The sequence below is a fragment of the Rhinolophus sinicus genome, chromosome 1 (genome assembly GCF_057876585.1).
Source record: "Rhinolophus sinicus isolate RSI-liver-muscle chromosome 1, RSI-T2T, whole genome shotgun sequence".
Classification (NCBI taxonomy): domain Eukaryota; kingdom Metazoa; phylum Chordata; class Mammalia; order Chiroptera; family Rhinolophidae; genus Rhinolophus; species Rhinolophus sinicus.
Window position 1 is genome coordinate 126,711,659 of NC_142501.1, and position 17,813 is coordinate 126,729,471.

At 39.8% G+C, this 17,813-nt stretch overlaps 2 protein-coding genes across 5 annotated transcripts in view; one reads left to right on the forward strand and one right to left on the reverse strand.

The window, feature by feature from the left end:
• The window catches only part of MASTL (microtubule associated serine/threonine kinase like), a 35,665-nt gene extending 30,371 nt beyond the window's left edge, over positions 1-5,294 (reverse strand). For 2 of the 4 annotated variants that reach the window (XM_019749106.3, XM_019749104.3), the window contains exons 1-2: positions 4,991-5,291; positions 2,023-2,160 (exon numbers count right to left, since the gene is read on the reverse strand). In XM_019749106.3, coding sequence (XP_019604665.2) covers positions 2,023-2,160; positions 4,991-5,176 — 324 coding nt within the window. In that variant the 5' untranslated portion in view covers positions 5,177-5,291. Of the gene's footprint in view, positions 1-2,022; positions 2,161-4,990 lie in introns of all 4 variants that reach the window. The other 2 variants (XM_019749105.3, XM_019749103.3) reach the window with 2 other exon arrangements.
• A 181-nt stretch (positions 5,295-5,475) lies between these two features.
• YME1L1 (YME1 like 1 ATPase) overlaps positions 5,476-17,813 on the forward strand; it is a 44,314-nt gene continuing 31,976 nt past the window's right edge. Inside the window, exons 1-3 of the mRNA XM_019749130.3 lie at positions 5,476-6,211; positions 10,260-10,391; positions 17,377-17,539. Of these exons, the coding sequence (XP_019604689.2) occupies positions 6,179-6,211; positions 10,260-10,391; positions 17,377-17,539 (328 nt within the window). The 5' untranslated portion in view covers positions 5,476-6,178. The remainder of the gene's footprint in view (positions 6,212-10,259; positions 10,392-17,376; positions 17,540-17,813) is intronic.

The following is a 17,813-nucleotide window of genomic DNA, read 5'->3' on the forward strand; positions in this document are numbered from 1 at the left end:
CCATTCATTCACAGACACCACTTATACGTACTAAACAAGCTACCGGAGTTACCAAGCATTTAATGCACAGATCATCTCTGAAGTCAGAAGAATCTCTAGAATTTGTAGTCAAATTATCTTCCATTCTCACCTCTTCCTGCCAGTCCCCCTGCAATTCCTCATTAGAATTTACAGAGTGAAAGCTGCTGCTTTAAATGAACAGCGAGTACTTCTCAAAGTCCATACACCCAATGTCCATCACTTCCTAATATCTTTCCTTATTATACATCAAACCTTATATATTAGGTTGGCGCAAAAGTAATTGCTGTTTTGCAATTATTTTTAACCTTTTAAACCGCAATCACTTTTGTATCAACCTAATAATATTTCTATTATACGAGTATGTCCTTTTCTTACCAAATATTTTTAACACTATTTGCCAGACACTGTTCTGCATGCATTATATTAAGCTACTGAAACTTCATAATAACCTTTTTGGTAGATACTATTATTACCGTGTTTCCCCAAAAATAAGATCTAGCCGGACAATCAGCTCTAATGTGCCTTTTAGAGCAAAAATTAATATAAGATCCGGTCTTATTTTATTATAAGACCCAGTCTTATATAATATAATACAATACAATATGATATAATATAACATATCATAACATAACATAGCATAATATAATACTGGGTCTTATATTCATTTTTGCTCCAAAAGATGCATTAGAGCTGATTGTCCAGCAAGGTCTTATTTTCGGGGAAACACGGTATGTCATTTTGCAGACAAGGAAGTTGAGGTGTAATACAATCATGTGCCATTTGATGATGGGAATGCACTCTGAGAAATGCATCATTAGGTGATTTGTGGTTGTGCAAACATAGCGTGCACTTATACAAACTTAGATGCTCTAGCCTACTACACACCTAGCTATGTGGGATAGCCTACTGCTCCTAGGCTGCAAGCCTACACAGCATGTTACCGTACAAAACCACAGAGCTTAAATGAGGCAAAAGAGAAAATGATGCAATCAAGAGATGTGGTAAACATGAGATGCGTGTGAGTGCTGCCAGTATAACACGGCATATTATTTTACTGCAAACATGTTTTCATAAGTAGAAAGAGTACACTCTAACATAATGATAACAAGTACAGCATAGTACATACATAAACCACTAGCATAGTTGTTTATTATCATTATCAAGTATTATGTCGTACTGGACCTAATTGCCTGTGCTATACTTATACATGACAGGGAGTACAGTCGGTTGGTTTACGCCAGTAGCACAAGCATGTGAGTAATGCATTGCACTACAATGTTACGAGGTCACTAAGCAATAGGAATTTTTTCAGCTCCATTAAAATTGTATGGGACCACCATGGTATATGTGGTCCAATGTTGACAAAAACGCACGATGCCTGACTATAGTTAATTTTATGTGTGAATTTGGCTAAGCCATGGTACTCAGATTGTTTGGTGAAACACCAATCTAAATGTTGCTGTGAAGGTATTTTTAGACGAGATTAACATAGACTTTGTGTAACAGGTGATTACCCTCCCTAATTTGTGGGCCTGATCCAATCAATTGAAGGCCTTAAGATTGAGATGTTGTCCTCCCCACAGTAGCCACCCCCCTCCTACCTCCACACCCACCAAGAAGAGGGAATTCTGCCTCTACACGGCTTTTGGACTGGAGCTAAAACACCAACTCTTTCCTGGATTTACAGCCTGCCAGCCTACCCCGCAGATATCAGACTGGTCAGCTCCTACAATCATGTAGGGCAATTCCTGAAAATAAATCCCCCACTCTCTATAACCACCCCTTCCCCCCCCCCCACATACATATGTACCCTATTAGTTCTTTTTCTCTGAACAACCCTGACTAATAGGACAGGTAAGGTAACTTGGCCAAGGTCATAAAGCTAGTAAGTGCAAGAGCTGGAATTCAAACCTCGGGACTCTGACCCCATCTTAAATCATCTTAAATCATTGGGTTCAGTAATTGCTGAATGAAGAAAAAAATGTAAAATTGTTTACTCACCAAGTAGACATTGTTTGCTGACTGCAGTGAATAGTACAAATGGACAATGAAAGGACTTTTGCTTAGTGCCAGTGCATCCCTCTCAGCTTGTACCTGATGAGTCATATTTTTGTTGATCATGTCAGCTTTTTTGACAACCTATAGTAGATAACATGACAATAGACATTCTTTTTATTTTTTATTACAAAGTGTTCTCAGGGTTCAAAGTTACCATCATGAAACAACCAGAGAGGGAAAACATACAGATGCCATTTGGACCTCACGTTGTCATGAGGACACTCTGCCAGAAAAACTAATATGATGAAAACAAAAACAGAACTTTCTTCAACAGAGAACTGCTCATCTTGAAATCAAGTGTTAAAAGTATCACCTCCCTTTTGAGATGGAAAAAGTAAACAAATGCTCTCTGATTGCTGTACATCTTAGTAGAAAAAACATTCTTTTCTGCTATTTTTTTTGTTTACTTTGCTCATTTATTCATTTCTTTAGATTCTACATGAAAGTGAGATCATATGGTATTTGTCTTTCTCCAACTGACTTATTTCAGTTAGCATAATGCTTTTCTGCTATTCTTATAACAAAGTCCAAAGATAGTCGTGTTCCTAGTATCTCCCAGATAAGCAGGAACCTAGGCACAGAGAAACAGTAACTAATATAAATACATACTTTACTTGATATTTTGATGGATGGGAATAGAATCAGAAAGAGGAAGAATGTGGGAAGTTTGCCTATCAAAAAAAATTTTTTTAAGAATGATTAGAACTACTGAAACTTAACAGTCTCTAATGCTATATTACAGAAAATAACTAATCCTTTCGAGTTTCTAGGCAATTGGTACAGAAGTAAAACTGTAATCTACATTAAGGTTGGAGCACTAAACTGAATAGTAACACTGAGACTGATTCTCAAGACTACAAGAAAAAAAGGCATATTTCTTCTAAAGATTCATTAGAGTACTTTAATAAAATCATGAATACACTGTAAATTCCAGCCTAACATCCTTTCCACAAGAAAACTGAGGGAAATTGACAAAGCCTGTATGTAACATGATTTCACCTGGCATGCCACTAGATTGGAAACTGTATGAGGGCAGGTTTACTCACCACAGTAGCCCAGATCCTACAAAGAAAGGGATTCTCTCTCTCTCTCCCTCCATATATATATATATTTATTATATATATACACACATATATAATATACATATACACATATATAACATACAATATGTATATTATATATATAGGTATGTAAGTGAATTGGTGTTTTCATTTCAACTGAAATGAAATGACTGATTAGTGGGTACAGTAGAAGTAAAGGCAAAACATCTTGGGAACATATGAAGCAATGAAGAGTTCATTTTAATGGGATGGGTCTGAAAGGTCAGGGACAGTCTGAAGGGGAGCTAAGATGAACCCTACTACATAAATAACATAGGTGGAGAAGAGCACAGAAGGGTGGAAGAAAGCACTCAAAGAGGAACCAGCATAAGCCCAGATGCAAGAAAATACACAGCATTCAGTGACCAGTCAATAGTCTCACGTGGCTAGAACACAGTATATGTGGAAGATACAGTGGAAGTTTAGAGCCAGAACTTACAGCGTGAATGCTTTTCTAAGAAGTTTGGACTTTAGCTTGTGTCACAGCCTAAGGAATGGATGAAAAAATAAAACAGTGATTCCAGGGGGCTATTCTAATAGATTAGGTATGGAAATGAAGGCCTAATGAACCTCAAAAACATCATGTCAAGTGAACAAAGCCAGATGCAAAAGAATTAATGTATAATTCCATTTGTATGCAATGTCCAGAAAAGACAAACCTATAGAGATAGAAAGTAGACTGGTGGTTGCCTGGGGTAGCGGTGTTAAAGGGGGCAGGCAGATGGGCAGGAGAGATCTTTTGGGGGTGATGGACATGTTCTAAAATTCGATTGCGGTGATGGTTACCCAATCTTTAATCTACTAAAAAACCTAATTGTACTTTGAAAGAGGAAGGAAGGAAGAGAGGATGAACAAACAAATGGAGGAAGGAAAATGAAGGGCTCTACTTGGGCAGACTTGGAAATGGAATGGAAGGGGTAATAATGAATATGAGACAGAAATGACAAGCCTCGTTAAGAGATAGGATATACACATGAAGTAGAGGGAAGTTATAATGACACTGGTTTCTAGTTTAAATGACAGGGATGACGGTGGTGTTATTAAGTGGAGAGGGAATACAGGAGGTTCAGAGTATAGGCAGTTAGTTGGAGAGGATTGGTCAAGGTTAGGCAAATACATTTTGGAGGTTCTTGCTATATATTCACATAGCAATGTTCAACAAAAAGTTGAAAATGTCTCTTGCTACTCAGATTGCTGGCTTCTTCCCTTTATCACCTTCACTCACTGCTGAAATGTGAGTAATCTGAAACTATGGGAGTGGATAAGCAAGTGTGGCCAGAACAGCTTCAACACATTGAAATCTGTTGAATGTTTCTGGAATGCTATACACTGCTGCAAGGATAAAGGACTGCTTTGGGACATATTTCAGTTTAGTCTTTAAATAAACGCACATTCTAGATTTATAATGAAAAGTTTGGAGAGAAAAAATGACGTTGTTTAATGAGATCTTGTGGTTGTACACGTTAGAGAAATTAAACTGACAGAATTAAAACATAACTTGGAAAATAACTGTTTCAAACTTAAAGTTTCAAAGTTCATCCTGGTAAAGGCCAAATCAGTAAAAAGGATTCAGAAGTTCTCGTGTCTCCTAAGCATTCGCGGTGTGGAAAAGGGCGGCGGCGAAGGAAAGACACCCGACTTGCCCGCGCTTCTGTCAACCCCAAGGGTGAAGTCAGTGGCAGGGCTGGGCAGGCGTCAACAAGCCGGGCCACCTAGTCTAGTAGCGGCCCCGGGGCCTGCCCAATTCAGGGGTCAGGAAGAAGAGCCGAAGGGCTGGACTCTTTCCCTTGCTTTACTCCTGGATTTCTTACCTTCACCGCATACAATTTGCTGCCTTTCTGCCCCAGATACACCTTCCCAAAGGCACCACGGCTAATGGGCTTCACTATGGTGAATTCCTCAATGGAGGGAGGTCGCGGCACCGAGATGCTATTCATGCACTCCCCTGACGCCGCGCCTCTTCCACTCTCCTTCTCGGCCCGGGCGGGGGGCTCCATTGCAGGCCAGTCCAGATTTAAGCCTGCAGCAGCCGCCAAGATCTCTCGTCCCGACGCAACTCCCGCCAACTGGGTTCAAAGTAAAGCTCTGCCCACGCCGCCCGCCGGCGGTGACGTCACCCCGTCGATGCCCGAGCGAAACCCAGCCCAGCGCAGCCCCGCCCCTGTCACCCGCCCTTCGTAAACGCCGAAGGAGCCTATGGGCGTGAGGGAGGGGACACTGGGAAATTCTCCAACCAACCAGACTCTTAGAGGGCAGTGACCACCGCCCACTTCCTCTGTAACGACGGGGGTGGGCCGTGCCACGAACAGTTGTTGGCCAACAAGGGACAATGGGTACTTGAAGCGGAATCGAGGGACTTGAGTTCTCTCCCGACCTCTAAGAGAGGCTGCTGGGGCCTCTTCTCTCCCTGCCCCTTTTTTCCAGTCCTTCGCGATCTCCCACCCCAACGAGAAATGTAAACTAATTTAGTCTGTTCTGGAAAGCGATGGCCAGTGAAATCATAGATGTGGCGTAACTGGATGAGCAGGAGCAGGTAGTGACCCTGTAATCTGACATTTTAACAGGTTGTAATTTGCCTGACTGAAAACGATTAGGACCAACGGGAATAACTTTCTATTTATTGTGGGGAATGTAAAGAACACTAAGTTGTAGCAAGCGTATTACTCAACGTGAACGTCAACTACGTACTTTGGGAGCTACCAAAGCTCCGCAGCGGTGGCAGAAACACCGGCCCCGGAAAACCCCGAGCACTGACGTAAGTCCTCGGGTTGCCGCGCTCCCCTGCCCCGGAAGTACTGTTGCGTTAGAGCTTTGCCTTCCGGGACAGGTTGTAGTTGCTGCAGCTGGAGGAAGGGGAGGCCATTTTCCGTTTCTAAGAAGAGTGAGGGTAAAGTGAGGGAGAAAAAGAAGGAGGAAGAAGGGCTCAGCGCCTCCCCGCCGGGCTGTGGACAGAAGGGCAGTGTCGGCAGGCGGGTGAGGTCGCTGAGGGCCCGGAGGAGATGTTTTCCCTATCGAGCACGGTGCAGCCTCAGGTGAGTCCTGGCATTCAGTGCACTTCTCCCCCCACCACCGCCCGCGACTGTTGGCCATTTGCGTTTCATGGAAACGGTTTCTCGTAAAGGATCGTAGGAGGGAAGCGATCAGACCAACGCGAGTCCTGGGGGTGAGCGGGGATCAGGGGCAGCGCTGAGAGTAAAGGGCTGATGGTGAAGCAGAGATATGATTAAGAACGTGATGGAGACTGGCTTATCGAGTTGACTGCGTGGAATTTTTGCTACGGAATCAATCAGGCATTGTTCAGTGCGGGATACTCAGGGATAGAGATAGGGGTGGGGGAGACGTTCTTGTCATACATGTAAGGGAAGCAAGTAATATTCCCTTTTCATCTTTCCACCTCGCCGGAGACTAGTATTCACAACCTTGATCCCCTGTTCTTTCCCTTTAAATGGAATTTAACGCAAACATGCTATAATAATTTGAGTAATCTGTCACGAATGCTTTTTTATTTTGACCAGGAAAGACTAATAAATAGAATTTTTCAAGTTATTGACTGCTTATGAAACGAAAGAAGGGGCAGAGAAAAATGATTCCACGGGTTTTCAATTATCTTCTTTTAGGACTAATCACTTGTAACTTGTAAATAATCTTGGTTCATTTAAAAATCATTTTTGATGGTAACGTTTTGATAGTTTTTCCCCCCAGAGAGTTCTTATAGTCTTGCCAACTGTTTTTGAAAATATTCAGATTTAAAAATAATTTTTTGGAAGCTCTTTGGTTTGTTGGTTTAAACGTATAATTATGTTCCTTTGTGTAACACATACTCCCTCGGGTTTTTTGTTTGTTTTGTTTTTTGCTATTACTGGCTGGATAATAGAAAATGAGGTGATTATTTACTGGGCATAAGTAATGTGCTGGGTGAACAAAGCAAATGTGTCATCTTGATGGTGATATGAAGTAAAAGGTAGGAGTTAGCCAGGTGAGGAATGACTGGAAGTGAACACGTTTGCCAGGCAGACCAAATGATATCTGGAGGTCCTGAGGTTCGGAAGAGCTTAGGCAATTGGAGCAAACAAAAATAAGGGCAGTGTGGCTAGAGCGTGGTGATTAAGGAGCACAATGGCAGAAAGAGGTTGGGGAGAGTCCTTGAAGCAGATCATACAGGCAGTAATAATAAGAGACTTTGGATTTCATTTTAAGTGTGTTGGGAACTACTGAATGCTTTTAACTAGGGAGTAACATGATCAGATTTACACTTTTAATAGATTATTCTGGTTTATTGCTGCGTGGACAGTGTGAAAGGGCAGGACTGGATGTGTTTTCAGTTAAGGATGCTATTGCAGTAATCCATGAGAGGCATAATACACAATAAAGTGGCAATGGTTATGGAAAGAAGGGAATGAGATTTATTTTGTAGAAAGAATAGCATTTCATGAGGTATTGGATATAAGGGGTGATGGAAAGAGGTGTTTCTAGTTTGATCAGTTGCATGCATGAAGGTATTATTTACCAAGATGACAGTTTGGAGGAATCCTACCGATTGTTTGGAAAAGAAGTCTGACTTGGTCTGTTGAATATAGTATCAAACTTTTGAAACTGAACTTCAAGAAATTTACATCAAGAAGACCCATTTTAGGAGAATTTATCATCAGCTGGATGGAGAGTTAGCAGTACACGCCATTGGTAGAGATGGTGAAGGGATTTTGTGTACTATAGGCAAGTCTTAACTGGGCTCACATAGGGCCATTATGCATTTTATGCTGTGAAAGATGGTAGAACATATTTGTAATTTCTGGTTGCTTAATTGGTTGAATACACTTGAATTTAAATGGTAAAGTTACAAAAGCCACAGAAGGTAAACTTTATCATTGAGAAGAGATGAAACCGGCTTTTACACTGTAAATCCTTTCTTGAATGAAAAGATAACTAATTCAAATAAACTTTTTCAAAGAAATGGGCAGAAAGTACGTATCTTAAAATAATTTGATTCCTGTTGTTTTAAAAGAACTTATTATTTCTGACTCTAAAAATAACACATGCTCATTTCCAAAAATGCTGAAAAGAAAAATATACAAGTGAATAATAAAGATCACCTATAATCTCATTACCCAAAGAGATCACATTTTAGAATAAATTTTTCCATACTTTTTATCAGTACACAAATGTGTATGCATACTTTAAAAAAAAAGATGTTACATGTAGTTTTATAGTCTGTTTTTTTTTTCATTTAACAGTGTATCATAAATTAATTTCTATATCGATAACTATGGAATGAAAATATCTTTAATTGGAATCTGGAGTCAGATTATCTGGACTAGAATTCTTGCTCCTATACTTTCTAGCTAGCTGTGTGACAACTATGTGACTTTGTACCTGCCACTGAACCTATTTAAATTCTTGCTGTCTTAATTAAATAGGAAGTATAATAGTAACTTATGTTTATGGCTGGTATAAGGATTAAATGAGATGATATAAGTAAAGCACATAGTAAAAAACCTGGCATACAGGGAGAACCCGTTTAATTTATTCATTTGCTTAACAAATATTTAGCATCTACTGTGTGCATTGTTGTTGCTCTGGGATACAGTATTGAATAAGTTAAGAGAAAAATAAAATATAAAATATGTAATTTATGTATTATATAAAACATTTTGTATTAAGTAAATGTATAAATAAAATAGAGAAAATAAAATAAACGAATAAAGAAAAAAATCCCTTGTCACATGGAACTTACATTCTAGTGGGAGAGTGTGATATAATAAAAAATAAATATTTGGTCTCTGTTCCCAGTTCTTGATAGAGTTCCTAAAACCCTTGGAATTTCCTGAGTGATAGTAGTGTCTTATTCTTAAGGAATCCCTTTGGATCCCTACTGGATTTATGCTAATAAAGTGACTTAGGGTGGGGTCTCTAGATAATTTCAGGACTAGGCCTGTCACCAGAAATAACTCTCAGCTCCAACTCCCTGGCCTCTGCGAGGGGAAGGCTCACCTGCCCTGGAGAATGAGCTCTGTAAAAACTATAACTAGATTCAGTGCAGAGATTCACAGTGCAAAGGGTGGTACACTCATGATCGTGGTTGAGCCTGTGTCAGGACCCTTCTGGACCTTGCCCTAAGTTCCTCTTCATCTGGCTGTTCGTTTTTATCTTTTATAATAGACTGGTAAACATCAGTAAAGTGTATTTCTTAGTACTGTGAGCTGCTCTAGCAAATTATTGAACCCAAAGGGGGTTGTTGGAAACCCTGATTTATAGCAGGTAGATCAGAAGTATGGCTGGCTTGGGACCTGTGACTGGCGTCTGACATGGGAGAAGTCTTGTGGGACTGAGCCTTTCACCTGTTTGATCTGCACTTAACACTGGGAAATTGGTGTCAGAATTGAAGTGTTGGGACACCCAGCTGATGTCAGAGAATTGGTTGAGACAGACACAGGTAATAAACAGCATATAATTAAATCAGTGAACAGATAAAGTGTGTTAGATAGTGAAAGTACCAAGAAGGAAAAGTTGAGCAGAGAAAGGGATAAGGAATATTTTTTTAAGAGACAGTTGTTGGAAAACTAAATAGATTGGCTAGGGAAAAGAGTCTCATGAAAAGATAACTTTCGAGTTAAGAATTCAAGGGTGTATGAGAGCAAGCTGTGTCACTACCTGGACAAAGGGAATAAAGAGCAGTGCAAAGGCCTTGGGGTGAGGACCTACCAGGTGTGTTCCAGGAACAGCAAGGAAGCCAGTGCGACTGGAGCAGAGAAAAGGAAGGGGAGCATAGTAGTGGATAATGTGATAAAGACCCATGGAGGTCTTTCTGTGTCATAGTTGTTAAGACTGGCTTTTATTTTAAGTTAGAAGAGAAGCCACAGGAGGATTTTTGAGCAGAGGAGTGATGCGATCCAACTTGGGTTTGGCTAGAGCACACGCAGGGAGAGTAGTTAGGAGGCTGTTGAAAATCCACATATAGGTGATGGTGACTAAGAACAAGATGTTGCATGTGGAAGTCGAGAAGTATCAAATTCTGGATAATTGTGAAATACGTCATTTTGTGGCGGTCCGTACTACTTAATTTCTGCTTTCATCTTTTTCTAGGTTACAGTTCCTCTGAGTCATCTCATCAATGCCTTCCATTCACCAAAAAGCACATCTGTTTCTGTCAGTGCACCAGTTTCTCAAAACCAGCATCGAGATGTGGTTCCTGAGCACGAGGCTCCCAGCAATGAGGTAAGAGTTTTTACCCCGGTTGGGTGAGAAAACATTTTGATTTAATACGTTGTAAACATGTTTGAAGGGTCTTTCTATATTTAGGCATTTCTAACAAGGTAATTTCTGTCATCAGTTTAATCTCCTTTGCAATTAAGTATGTCTAATTCTGGCTTTATTGTACAGAGAAGTTACTTTGTCTTATTCTTTAACATTTAATTTATAAAAAATTTCATGTCGCACTAGATTTGGTATTTACTTTCTAGGTTACTATTTGTGTGATACCATTTAGATATTCTTTTGTGTGTTGCTCCAACAGTAGCAGTGAACCCACAGTTAACTAACAGTTATTGTCCCCTCAAGTCTCAGGGAAGATGCAATAGTAAGAAGCTACCATCTACTGCCTTATAGGAGCTTTCAGTGTAATTGAACGATTAGAGTATAGGTACCTGAAAATGAAATGTGTAAGCTTTGGAAAAACAGTATTGAGAGAATTATAAAATCAGTGTTGCCTAGGACATCGGGAAGTTCCACTCCAGGAATCCTTCTGCTTATAAGGTTCAGTAATAAGCTAGTTGCTTGTAGTTCAGAATACATTTTTTATAGAAGACATAATCTGTAGTTATTTCCCAAAAGCCTCTTTGACCCGTAAGTAGTTTATGTTGTTAGTTCTAATATCAGGGACTGTGGTGAGGGACTGGAGGGGAGGAGCTGGGGGAGGCGGTCAGTCCTGTGATAAAGTTTTAATTAGAGGGAAAGTTTGTCTTTGTCATCTTTATGCTTTTCTTTTATACTATTTGCCCAGTTCCTATTGCCTTTTTCTGTAGGCATTCTGTTGTCTTACTATTGTCCTGGCACCCTTCTCCCAAATTACAGTGCAAGAGAGCTTTCCTAATGAAAATACTACGTGCAGCAAAATTATGTTCATTTTAGAAATTTTTGAAAACATTATGTACTTGAAAGAATTGAAATTCACCTGTGAACCTAGTCCCTAGAGATAATGCTGTTAACATTTTGTGTTTTATTTCATGTCTCTTTTTTTCTCATGTACTCTTATATTTTATAATTGGACCATACTGCAGTGCTGGTTTAGATTCTGCTTTCTTCTTTAATAGTCTTATGAACTTATTATACCATACATTTTCCAAATTTTTAATGACTTCAAATGTTCATTGTATGATGTTCCATTGTTGGATATTGTTTCTAATTTTTTGTTGCTATAAATAATACCATTTTTACTCTCCATGTTGCTAAATCTTTGTTTCGTCAAGTGAAATTGCTACGTCAGTGGTTAAGTACTGTATTTTGCCATGTATAATGCGCACGCACCTTTTTGCCCAAATTTGTGAGGGAAAAACAAGAATATGTATTATACATGGGTAGTACTAATTCCGATCTATGTAAATGTTTTTAATTCTTTTATTTATGCTTATGAGTTTAAAGTGTAGCTCTAGAAATCAATAATGATATCTGTATGCAAAATAATACCCTGGAATATGACAATCGGTTTTGTTGAACTTACTATGAACTTGGCAACAATGAAGAGTTCTCGGCCCTCTGTGATACTTAAATATCGTAAATTTGTTACTGGTACATAAAATTTCTTGTACCATAATATATTGAAAAATAAATTCTAAAATTCCTTTATAAATCAAAAAAACAAGTACCTAAATGTAAACAAATAAAAAATTGAATTAAAAAATTAAGACGAAAGACATTTTTTTCCTGAAAGTCTGGGCCAAAAACGTGGGTACACATTATACACAGGAGCGCATTATTCATGGTAAAATACGGTATGTTTTTGCAGCTTGAAAAGTAGCTAAACTCTAGAAGCCAGTGTTGAGGTTAAGACTAATGGTCTCAAATACAGAATTGCTGTTCTTCACCTCTGATAGTACTCTCATTAGTCCTACTCGTGGTCTTTAGTGAGTGCGTGTTACTGCGTCACAAACTTTTTCATTGTCCTGGAGCATCATTACCTCATCTCTACTCTCACCTCCTTTGCCATGTAGTGACTTTGCTTTCAAGTCTGGCTCATCCAAACATCCACTCCGTAATGCAAGAAAAAAACTTTCCTTTTAGCTTCCTTCAAGCCACTAACTTCTTCTCTCTTTACTTTCAGACTTCTTGACGAAGTAGTCTGAACTTGTAACTCTACAGTAGTCTCACCTTATCCGTGGATACTTTCCAAGACCCCCAGTGGGTACCTGAAACTGGATAGTACTGAACCCTATGTATACTATGTTTTTTCCTACACGTACATACCTATGATGAAGTTTAATTTATAAATTAGGCACGGTAGGAGATAAACAACTGTGGTGATTAATATAAAATAGAACAATGAAAACAATATACTGTAATGAAAGTTATGTGAATGTGGTTACTCCTTTCAGGGGATCCCTTGCTGAAGTCTTTGTATAGGCTCAAGGATTTCTGGTGCAACACATTCCCGTCAGTGGGAACACGTTTTCTGTGCACATCTTCCACCCACAAATTGAATGCCTTTTCCATCCTAACTCAGCACTCATGCACTATGGCCGTAACTTTTGCAGTTTGAGGTACGACAGCAAAACCAGCACCAACTTAATGGATAGAAGATTCATTCTTACCATAGGTCTCAGCAGCCTCCCTCAGCTTACAGTCTTTTAAATATCCCTATTAAAGTGAGAACGTTTACTTTCGCTTAAAGGGAGCATTTTAGGGCTTCTCTTTGGCATATCTGAGTGCCGCCATCACTACTCTTGTGCTTTGGTGCCTTTGTGTACTAAGTAAAATAAGGGCGACTTGAACACAAGCAGTGTGACACTATGACAGTGGATCTGATAAGAAGGCTCCTGAATGACTAACCGGCAGGGAGCCGAGATGCTGGACAAAGGGATGATTCATGGCCCCAGGCCTGAGAGCAGACTGCGTGAGATTTCATTGTACTACGCAGGATGGCGCACAATTTCAAATCTATGAATTGTTTATCTCTGGAATTTTCCATTTAATGTTTTCAGACTGGGGTTGACCGCGGATAGCAAACCATGGAAATTGAAACTGGGGATATGAGGGGACTATTGTACTTGGTAAACTTTTATTCACACTCCATCCCATTGTAGTTTGGCTACCACTTTTACCATTTTACAGACCTATTTTGCTAAAGTCAGTGTTGATTTCTCTAGTGCTAAATAGAGACCTCTTAAAGTCTACATCTTTTTCAACTTTCCCTAGCATTTGACCTTGCTGAACATGTACTACTTCCAAAATATCATCTTGAATTAAGTGATACTACATTAATGATGGTTTTTTTCTCTTTCTGTTTTGCTGGCCTTTTTTTAAAATTGCCAACCCCTTAAATATTGGGTGTATTGTGTATATATCCTTAATCTAATTTTCATTATGTACAGTCTTCCAGATTATGTAATCCATTTTCATATCTTCACTTAACATCTATATATATCCACATATGCTGATAACGCCCAAATATATCTTCAATCCTAAAGTCTCTCTGAAGTTTTAAAGTAATTTATCTAGTGGCTTGTTAAAATACCCCTCTGGATAGGCTCCAGGGGCTTCAAAATTAAGATATCCAAAACTGAGCTACTCCCCCAAATTCCAGTGTATTTGATCTTACTGTGGTTTTCTCCCCTGTTTATCAGTCTGGGTCCAAACAGGAGAGAGAAACCACATAGTCATTTGAACAGTGAAAGTATAATATAAAAAACTGCTATAATGTTTTAGTTTGTTTTAACAACACTTTATTTTATTTTATTTTATACAGCCTTTTTAATTGGAAGGGGAATAGAACTTTATTGGGGAACAGTGTGTACTTCCAGGACTTTTTTCCAAGTCAAGTTGTTGTCCTTTCAGTCTTAGTTGTGGAGGGCACAGCTCAGCGCCAGGTCCAGTTGCCGTTACTAGTTACAGGGGGCGCAGCCCACCATCCCTTGCGGGAGTCGAACTGGCAACTTTATGGTTGAGAGGAAGCACTCCAACCAACTGAGCCATCTGGGAGCTCAGCGGCAGCTAAGCTCAAGGTGCCGTGTTCAATCTTAGTTGCAGGAGGCGCTGCCCACCATCTGTTGCAGGACTTGAGGAATTGAACTGACAACCTTGTGGTTGAGAGCCCACTGGCCCATGTGGGAATCGAACCAGCAGCCTTCGGAGTTAGGAACATGAAGGTCTAACCGCCTGAGCCACCGGGCCGACCCAACCCTATTTTTTTTTAAACTTTTATTTAAGTGTGTTTTCCCAGGACCCATCAGCTCCAAGTCAAGCAGTTGTTTCAATCTAGTTGTGGAGGGCGCAGCTCACAGTGGCCCATGTGGGGATCGAACTGGCAACCTTGTTGTTAAGAGCACCGTGCTCTAACCAACTGAGCTAACCGGTTTCCCCAACAACCCTATTTTTTAATAGGGCATTGGAATAACTAGGGATTAGCTAGTAAAAAATACTCTAAAAATGTATAAAACAGACAGACTTAAGGAGCAACTAATACTCCTAGGACTCTAGATAGAGCTTCCCAGGAAGAATACTCCTCTCCCAGGCTGAGGTCGTGACCTTGCTGGAGAGGACACGGCCTTGGCTTACGGAATGGCAGAGAAGTCACTGCAGTGCCATGCAGGCTCAACTTGATGGAAATCTGCCCTCTAGGGTACCAGGAAAAGCTGTTCGGGGGGTGGGGGGGGTGTCTTACTGGGGAAGCCGCTGAATACTGTTGGCCACTGCACTGCAGGAGCCAGGCTTTGGAGAAGCTGCACAAGTGGCAGGAGCCAGATGGTGGTGCAGACAGGAGCCCACTGTGGGATCGTACCAGAACCAGGAATAAAAACTTTCCTCCTACGTTGTCTCTCTGGTGCCCGCCACTGACAAAGATTTACATTGTGCCAGCTGGCCCAGGAAAAACATTTAAAGGGCCCAGACCTATGTTCATGAAGTCAACAAAAAGAATGAAGAGGAGCTAAGAAACAACAGATCAGTAACCAGCATATCCATCCAGAACCTTTCTCCCTCTCAGTCTCTCTACTGGTTCTTCAAATGTCTTTTGTCTATGATGTGTTTCTTCCATCCTTCTTAGTCAGAAATTAGTTCAGGCTCATATCATTTTTCTCTTGTTCCATCAGCCTTCTCTCATCCAGTGTATCTTATTTATCTTGTATTTTTTTCTGTAATATAAAACTAATCACATTAGTTACAGAATTAAATTCAAATAAGGTTCTTCACAATTTGGCTATAGCGCACCTCTCTAGTCCCTTCCATCACTAAATTTTTTACTACATCTCAGACATCCAGGCCCTTTAATGACTTTTTGTTTGCCCCCTTCTCCAAGTCTTCCTCCCCCATCTTTCAAATGAGGTGTTGCTACAGTGAAGCCTTCTCTGCCTTAGGAAATTAGTAGGTCTGTGTTCTGTGTTCTCAGCACTTTTTAAAACCATCTGTGTAATAGCAGTTACCATGTTGTACCATAATTACATGTACCTTATTTCTCTTTACGTTCCTAGGATCTAACACCCAATAAGTAATGAGAATAACTTTCTATCTTAGTTAAGAATCTGCATTGCCCTTTTGAAATCTATGGATTATAAATAGACTTTTTGACTTCCCGTTTTAAATAACTTTTTTTTTTTAATTGGGGAAGGGGTACAGGACTTTATTGGGGAACAGTGTGTACTTCCAGGACTTTTTTTCCAAGTCAAGTTGTTGTCCTTTCAGTCTTAGTTGTGGAGGGCGCAGCTTAGCTCCAGGTCCAGTTGCCGTTGCTAGTTGCAGGGGGCGCTGCCCACCATCCCCTGCGGGAGTTGAAATGGCAACCTTGTGGTTGAGAGGATGCGCTCCAACCAACTGAGCCATCCGGGAGCTCAGCGGCAGCTCAGCTCAAGGTGCCGTGTTCAATCTTAGATGCAGGGGGCGGAGCCCACCATCCCTTGCGGGACTGGAGGAATTGAACTGGCAACCTTGTGGTTGAGGGCCCACTGACCCATGTGGGAATTGAACCGACAGCCTTCGGTGTTAGGAGCTCGGAGCTCCGACTACCTGGGCCACCGGGCCGGCCCCTAAATGATAACTTTTAAAAAGTAGCTCTTGAATATTGTAGTCCTTCTGTTTCCATTGTAATAATATGCTTTATGGCTTTTAGTAATTTAAAAAGCACTTTTAAATATTTTGTTTCATCATACTTTTAACTATCTTACTATGTGCGATGGGATTTGTAGATAAGCAAGGCATGATCTCTTCCATTGATACTATCGTTGGTGAAACAGGCAGGACATATTTAGTAGTCATTTTGAAATATGAGGAAATGCATTCTAAGAATCTGAATCACTTATTACAAAGCTAATCAGTGGCAAACCTCTGGATGTGAATCCAGAGCTATAGAATCCATGGATCTAACTTTATATCAATCATAAGAAGGTGATACTTTATTTATTCTGTTTATTTGTGCTCTCCTTACTTGAAGTTTTAGCTGTTTGAGATTATAATTGTTACTTGTTTTTAGTGTCTCCCTGTTGGCTCACAAGGACAAGAAAATAACTCACCCCATCTATTTGTAGTTACTTCAGAATTCTTGTGAGGTGAATGTGTTTTCTTGTCTGGTTTTCACACGTTTTTTACTTTGTTCAGTGTCCCTCCGTAATAGATGTGAGATAGGGTATCTGTAGAAGCTCTCTGTTCAATGAAGGATCTCATCCAGGAGGCCTGAGTTGTGAGATGGCCTGTGGTAGCATATTGCTCTTTCTTTATCAAGTGGCCTTTTGTTTATGGGCATTCGGGATGAAGGAAGCTTTAAAGCTCTGAGGACTGCTGATACCATTGGGAATCATTTTTTCAACCTCTATCAAGCCTCATATGATTGACTTCAGTAAAACTAGAACTATAAAAATATTTTTACCAGTTAAATATTAAAAAAGGAAATCAATGCATTTATTAGATTTTTAAAACCTATATTGCTTCAACTGATAAAGACTGCTTAAGTTAAATATCTTGATAATGTTAATGCTTACTTGGTTAACTTTATCTTTTACAGCCTGTGCTTAACTTAAAGGACCTTGGATTATCTGAATTAAAAATTGGACAGATTGATCAGTTGGTAGACAGTGTACTTCCTGGGTTTTGTAAAGGCAAAAACATTTCTTCCCATTGGCATATATCTCACGTCTCTGCACAGTCCTTCTTTGAAAATAAATATGGTAAGTTATTTTAGTGCTATTGATAATCATAATAGATACCATTTATTAACATTCACTATGTACCAGGTTCTTTCCTGAGTTGTTTTCTTTCTTCCTCCCTCTCTCCCTTTCTTTTTTTCCTTCCTTATTTTTTTATTTTTTTTGGCTAACTTTTTATATTGGAGTCATTTCAGATTTACAGAAAAGTTGCAAGGATAGTATAGAATTCCTATATACACTTCCCGTGGCTTCCCCTAATGCTGACTACTTACATAACCACAGTACATTTGTCAAA